Below are 7,770 nucleotides of genomic sequence, written 5' to 3'. Positions count from 1 at the left end.
GTTCCTCCCAACCAGGGGCCAACTCCATTGTACCACGTCCCCCACTGGTATCCCACGCCAACCACAGGCTGACAGCACCGCACGTCCTTCCATACTGGTACCCCACAACAACCACGCGCTGACTCCCCCATGCCACGTCCCCCATTGGAACCTCATGCCGACTTCACCAAGCCACGTCCTCCACTGGTACCCTATGCTGACTTCACCATGCTGCATCCCCAACTGGTACTATTGTGATACTATTGTACTGGTACCACACACCAACCACGCACCAACTCCATCATACCACGTCCCCCACTGGTACCCTACGCCAACCCCAGGCCGACAGCACCGCACCTTCTTCCATACTGGTACCCCACTTCAATCACGTGCTGACTCCCCCGTGCCATGTCCCCCATTGGTACCCCACGCCAATCACATGCCGACTTCACCGAGACACGTCCTCCACTGGTACCCTGCGCTGACTTCACCATGCCACATTCCCAACTGGTACCCCACGCCAACCACACACCGACTCCCTCGCGCAGTGTCTCCCACTAGTACCTCATGCCAACCACATGCTGACTCCCCCGCCCACGTCCCCTATGCCAACCAAGCACCGACTACACTGCACTGCATCCTCCACTGGTATCCCAGCCAAACCATGCACCGACTCACTCGCGCTGGGTCCCCACTGGTACCCCACGCCAACCACACACCGCATCCACCGTGCTGGGTCACCCACAGGTACCCCACACCAACCATGTGCCGACTCCCCTGCGTCACATCCCCCACTTGTACCCCACATCAACCATGTGCCAACTCCACTGCGCCTCCTCTCCTACTGGTATCCCATCCCAATCACTCACTGCATCCACCGTGCCGCGTCCTCCACTGGTACACGGTGCTGTGTCCCCACTGATACTCCATGCCAACCACGTGCCAACTCCCCCGTGCTACATCCCCCACTCACACCCCACGCCAAACACGTGCCAACTCCATCGTGCCGCATCCCCAACTGGTACCCCATGCCAATTTAACCGCGCCACGTCCTCTACTAGTATCCCATACCAACCATGTGCCAATACCCCCGTGCCGCATTCCCCACTCGTATGTACCCCACGCCAAACATGCGCCGACTCCACCGTGCCGCTTCCCCCACTGGTACCCCACGCCAACCACAAGCCGACTCCACTACTCTGCGTTCCCGTCTGGTACCCCAAGCCAACCACGTGCAGACTTCACCGCGCCGCGTCACCTACTCGTACCCCATGCCAACCATGCACCGACTCCCCGGCATCGGGTCCCCCACTGGTACCCCACGCCAACCACGCGCTGACTCCCCCGTGCCACGTCCCCCACTCATACTCCACGCCAAATATGCGCCAACTTCACCGCGCCTCATCCTCCACTGGTACCCCTCGCCAACAGCACGCCAATTTCCCCGCTCCATGTCCCCCACTGGTACCCCATGCCAACCATGTGCCAACTCCACTGCGCCTCCTCTCCCACTGGTATCCCATCCCAATCACGCGCCGTGTCCACCACTTGTACACTGTGCCGCGTCCCCTTCTGGTACCCCATGCCAACTACGCGCTGACTCCCCCAAGCTACGTCCCCCACGCCAAACATGTACACACTCCACCACGCCGTGTCCTCTACTGGTTCCCCACCCCAACCACACTACGCCTCCTCTCTTACTGGTATGCCATCCCATCCATGCTCCGCATCCACCATGCCATGTCCTCCACTGGTACCCCGTGCTGACTCCACCTTGCCCTATCCTCCACTGGTTCCCCACGCCAACCACACACCGACTCCACTGCACCGTGTCCCCCACTGGAACCCTGTGCCAACCACACACCGAGTCCACCGTGCTGTGTACCCTATTGGTACCCCATGCCAACCATGTGCCGACCCCCTCACTCTGCATATCCTGTCGGTATCCCACGCCAATCACGTGCCGACTCCACCGTTCTACATCCCCTACTTGTACCCCACGCCAACCATGCGCCGACTCCATTGTGCCACGTCCCCCATTGGTACCCCATGCCAAGATCACCGCGCCGCGTTCTCTGCTGGTACCTGATGCCAACCATGCACTGATTCCCCTGCACCGTGTCCCCCATGCCAAACACGCACTGACTCCATCGTGCCGTGTCCCCCACTGGTACCCCAACCCAAACACGCGTGGACTCCACCACACCACATCCCTCACTGGTACCCCACCCCAACCACACCCCGACTCCACCATACCGTGTCCACCACTGGTACCCCATGCCAACCATGTGCTGACCTCCTCGCTCTGCATATCCCATTGGTATCCCACACTGACCACGTGCCAACTCCACCGTGCCATGTCCCCCACTGGTACCCATGCCAACCACACGCCGATCCCGTTGCTCTGCGTTCTCCGGTCAGTACCTCACACCAACCACACACCGACTCCATCATGCTGCATCCCCCCTTGGTAGCCCACACCAATCCCATCATGCCACATCTCCCCACTGGTGCCCCACGCCAACTCCTTTGTGCCTTGTCCCCTATTGGCACCCCCACACCAACCACGTGCTGACTGCTTTGCACCGCGTCCCCTGTCAGCACCTCCACACCAACCAGGTGCCAACCTCACCACTTCCTTGTGTTCTCCATTGGTATCCAGTGCCAACTCCTCGTGCTGTGTTCCCCCTCAGTAGTCTATGCCAATAACATGCCAATGCCTCTGTGTCACATCCTCCGATTGATACCCCATGCCAATGTCATGCTAACATCATTGCATTATGCTCCCACCATTGTTACCCATGCCAATGACACACCAACTCCATTATGCCATGTTCCTTGCATTCCTATCCCATCCTAACCACATGCTAATTCCATTGTGCCGTGTCCCCCGAACCAGTATCCCATGCCAATGACATGCCGACTCCATTGTACTGTGTCCCTTCAGTCAGCATCCTGTGCCCATGCTGTGCCAACTGCCATCATGTCACGTTCCCCATCACCCCACCTCAGTATCTCATACTGATGGCACACCATTGGGCTGGCTCCCCACCAATCCCCCATGCCAACACCTCCTTTAATGCCTTTATGCTACATCAGCTCCATGCCCAGTGCTTGTGCCCCTTCAGTAGCTGGCTGACACTGTTACCATTCTGACCACCATGGCTCTGCATTACCCATCAGTATCCCATGCTGACGTTGTGCCAGCTCCCATCACACTGTCTCATCTCTTTGGTAACTCACAGCAAAGCTGTGCTGGCCACCACCTCACTGCTTTACCCTGTCATGCCCATGCCACACCGGCCATCACCACTCCTCCATCAAGTCACTTATTTAGGTGCTTAATATTTGACACCCAGGTTTTGAAATGTTGGCTTATGTGACTTGCTCAAGGCCTCAGAACATGAAGATAACAAAGGAAAGGGGTAAGAAAAGGGAGACTGAAGGTTAAAGCAGAAAAATAATGGGAGTCATGTTCTATACTGAATCAAACAAACACATTCTGATATTTTAAAGATGGATTTAGCTGTCTATATTTGGGAACTCTAGTTTGAAAATTTTGGCTGTAATCTCTCCATCTCACAGTTTACCCTTGTATATAAGAGTAGGGAATGCCTACCATGTCCCACTCACAGGATTGTTTTGAGGATTTACTAGCTAACCTTTGTACAGTGCTTGGAGTAATATTATTAGCTGTAATAGTAACCAGTGAAAGTGTTAACTGGTTCATTTGTGCCTTGATCTTCTTAGTAACTCTGCAGACAAGATGGCTACAACAAAGCTGTATAAACTGGACAATGGAAACAGTTATGCAACCAACTGCTTCCCTGCCAGAAACATTTTGCGGACAAGTGAAGAAGGTAACATTTTTTGGACTGATAATAACTTTGACACCCCGCAGTATAATACCATGTCAGATTCCATAGAACTCCAGTCATTAAAGGCTTGGGGCCGGTATAAAGCAGTGTAGCTCCATTATTTTCAGTGAAGCTACACTGACTTACACCACCTCAGAATCTGGCCTTTGGACTTTTGATGTCTCTCCATCACCCGTGTGTTAAAATATATGTTTTAAGGGATTAATCTCATTCAGACTAGAAACTCTAGACCCTTACTTCAGCTTGTGTGCAAGAGTTCTTACATCTGCATGCACTTAATATGGGAAAAGTCACTGGGCCAAATTCAGCTCTGGTGTAAATGGCTTTTATGGGAACTGCACCCCTTTATGCCAAGGCTGAATTTGGTTAAATGTGATACTTTAATTAGTTTATCATCACAGACAGTAAGTCAAGTATAACTGTCACTATAATGATCTGTGGAGGGGAAGACCAAAGAAAATAACTCATTTTTCATGACACGTATTTGCTATCATGTGCATGTCATAAATGTACACAATGTTGTACATTTAGGCCAAATGACTAAGAGTCCCTGCCCTTACAAGCTTAGTCTAGAGTGATATGTGTTGAACACAACAAATTAAGACTATGTCTGCACTAGGGAACTGACCATTGGTAATTAAACAGATGGGACATCATAAGGGTAAGTACTAATGGTGCATTGTGTGCACACTTTTAAGTTTTGCCTTGCACCCACACTTGCACAAGAATGTGCCATGTCAGTTGCATTGTCCTCTGGTTTTTCTTCACAGTCCCCAGCACAGCTCCCTGAAGCAGTGGCTTCCGGGAGATTTCAAAAGGCCTTGTGGGAGCCCAGGGAATTGTAGAAGTCAAATTATTTCCTGGGCAAGTCCCACAAGGTTCTGAGACATGGAGCCATTTCCAAGTCCTTTTTGCCAAACGGAGGCCAAGAACAACACTCACCTTTTGCTTCTTGCTCAGCCAGAAGGGTTTCTGCTGGAGCTTTTGGAAAGTAATTGTGATGCAGCTACACTGGGAAAAGGACTTGGAAATGGCACTGGTTCTTGGAAGCTTATGGGAGTTTCTCAGGAAAATATCTGGCCTCTTTCCCCTTAATTTTCCTCCTTGACACCCAGGTCTTTTGAAATCTCCCATGAGCCACTGCTTCCGAGAAGTGTGCTGGCTATTGTTAGGTCTCCAGGTGACAATGCAGCTACAATGGTGCAGAACAGCACTAGTATATATGTGCAGGGAAAAGCTGCATCTGAAGTCGAGTGGTTAGTTAAACATTGCACCATTGGTACAGGCACCAGTGCTGGCTTGCATATTCCTTTACTAATTGTTCAATTCTGTAGCGCAGATGCAACCATTGAGTCAAAAGCTCTACTCCAGCTCTCTTTGGGGTGATGCAAATCTGCACCTCCTGCTACTAACACATTCTAGCCCCTGGATTATAAAGTGTTTTGGCCATCTTTTTGTTTTGCATTCGTACAGCATCTAGACAACAGAGTCCTGGTCCAGGACTGGAGCTCCTAGATGCTATAATGAGACACACACTAATAATCAGAATTTGTAATGTAAACAAGTACATTCTAAAACTACATTTAAATGTACCTGAAAATGTTCCAGAACGTCACCTGATAGAAAGTGGACAGTTGTAAAATCTCTAGGGCTTCATTTTAATGAGAATTTCAATAGGAATCACAGCCTGATGACAAAGTAGGACAGGAACAGTACAGCTGCAGCCAGAGATGCAGGGAACAGCATCTGTCCCCTATCATTGTTTTTAGCTATGTCCTATATATTTTGTGGGCTTGTTTTGGCTGAGTTGATATCCATGAAATACTTAGAAATTACAGAAAAAATCCAGGATTTACTTAAAAACAGTAGTAAAATTCTGCTTTTCTCTGTCTCTGGCAACAGCCTTGATATTTCTGTCCTTATCTGACAATAGAATTGCCCCCTGATTAATTATTTTATACACAAATATTTTATAGAGAGATCATTTTTAAAAAACATTGATTTAGCCATGTTTTACATCAGCTCAAATGCCGAAGTGCCTAGCACACTGTTGGTGCTGCACAAACACATTCTAAGGGTTCAGAGTAGAAGCCGGTTGTTTGCCTACTTTGATGTTTATTCCAATCTTGTACTTCCTTATGCCAGGGGCTGGTCACTGGCTGGTGTCTCACAAAGCTGCCCAGAAGACCAAGTTTGAGGCAGTGATCTGTGCAAAATCCCTTCAAGATGAAGTAGGGGGGACTCTACAGTACCTGGCAGAGCTCCAACACCATGGATACATGGATGAAATGGTTCAAGAGAATATTCTAGATGGGCCATTTCTGGTGAGTGCAAACCTAACTGAATGAGGAGGCAAAATACTTTGTAAATTATACTTCGCATTTTCATAGCATTTTTAATCTCTCGCTCTCAAAGTGCTTTCCCAGCTAACTGAGAACACAACAATCTTGGGAGGGAAAGTCTAAGCATCTGTTTTGAAATATCTTGGCGGTCTTGTTACTAGTTTCCATTAGTATTGGAGTCAACTTTTGCTTTGATCCTGGGGTCTATACCATTTAGGCTGTGTAGGTCACATAGGAGATACCTTAAAAGCTGAGGTTCTCTTCCTTCTGTATGGACCCGGTGGCAATTTTTGGAAGAGTTAGGGACTTGCCCCTGTATCTATAGCCAAGTTATTCAGCGGTGGTCTTCTTGGCTGCCATCTTCCATGCAATAGGTAATTTCATTTCAGTGACGACACTGTACCTGCAGACACAGGTCAAATATTACTTAGATTGTAAACTTTTTGGCCTAGGGACTCTCTCTTTGTTCTGTCCAGCACAGTGGGGTACTGGCACTATTCCAATGCAACTAATAAATAAAATTTTGAATTCTCTACTACTGGAAGGGCTGCAGAATCCATGTGAACAAAAATCAAGATAGACGCTAATTTATGCCTGGAAAATCGACCCAACGGCATTCCCTACGTCTCTATTCAGCAAGTGACCTGATCCTTTCTGGCCTTCTTCCCAGCTCCCCCCAGCCCATATCCTAGCTGTTCCACAGGAAGTTCCCTACTCTCCTTCCTTAGGCTAGGTCTACACTACCCGCCTGAATCGGCGGGTAGAAATCGATCTCTCGGGGATCGAATTATCGCATCTCGTCGGGACGCGACAATTGATCCCCGAATCGACGCGCTTACTCCACCAGCGGAGGTAGGAGTAAGTGCCGTCAATGGGGCGCCACGGAGGTCGATTTTGCCGTCGTCCTCACAGCAGGGTAAGTCGGCTCCGATACGTCGAATTCAGCTACGCTATTCGCGTAGTTGAATTTGTGTATCTTAAATCGACCCCCCCCTATAGTGAAGACCTGCCCTTAGTCACAACATCCTCTTCTCTACTCCTCCTTCCCTCCAAAAGCACTCTGACTTCTTAATCCACACCCTACCTCCCAGTTAACTGAGGCTATTCTAAAGGTTACTTCTGGTGTTCAGATTCTTAACCAAAATAGCATGAACGATTGTCTCACACAAAGCTCTATGATCGCACCACATTCCCACCTAACTTCATATGCACAGTATGGCGTTAAAGCCTGAGTTGTCTTCACCACCCAGAAAGCATGTTAAGAGCTTTAAGAAATTAGTATATTACATGTCTGCAGCCAATTGGCTACAAATACTCAGACTATACAGTGATACATGATCCCCACATATTAGCAATCACTGCCAGCTGATCAGACATGTCTTCTTTTAGAGCCCCTTACAAGACCAGTTCAGACATACAGGAGCCAGAGGGAAAATGCCCATGCTTCAGATGCAGAGAAATGCAGGGGCTATTGTAGAACCAAACAGACAGGGACAGGTCATGATACTCATTGCTCACTGGCAGAAAGAAATGACAGTCTAACAGGTTTTCAAAGACTTAACCTTTAATGA

The 7,770-nt window shown here is 49.4% G+C and overlaps 2 protein-coding genes across 3 annotated transcripts in view; one reads left to right on the top strand and one right to left on the bottom strand.

Moving 5' to 3' along the window:
- Nucleotides 1-909, bottom strand: part of SPCS2 (signal peptidase complex subunit 2) — a 19,158-nt gene extending 18,249 nt beyond the window's left edge. Inside the window, 1 exon segment of the mRNA XM_034779490.1 lies at nt 849-909. Coding sequence (XP_034635381.1) covers nt 849-909 — 61 coding nt within the window.
- A 2,820-nt stretch (nt 910-3,729) lies between these two features.
- The window catches only part of XRRA1 (X-ray radiation resistance associated 1), a 48,083-nt gene continuing 44,042 nt past the window's right edge, over nt 3,730-7,770 (top strand). For both annotated transcript variants that reach the window (XM_034759118.1, XM_034759117.1), the window contains exons 1-2: nt 3,730-3,839; nt 6,003-6,181. In XM_034759118.1, coding sequence (XP_034615009.1) covers nt 3,746-3,839; nt 6,003-6,181 — 273 coding nt within the window. In that variant the 5' untranslated portion in view covers nt 3,730-3,745. The remainder of the gene's footprint in view (nt 3,840-6,002; nt 6,182-7,770) is intronic.

Source organism: Trachemys scripta, chromosome 1 (genome assembly GCF_013100865.1).
Source record: "Trachemys scripta elegans isolate TJP31775 chromosome 1, CAS_Tse_1.0, whole genome shotgun sequence".
NCBI classification, from domain to species: Eukaryota; Metazoa; Chordata; order Testudines; family Emydidae; genus Trachemys; species Trachemys scripta.
The sequence above is the reverse complement of the archived record's forward strand: the minus strand, read 5'-3'. Positions and strand labels throughout refer to the sequence as shown.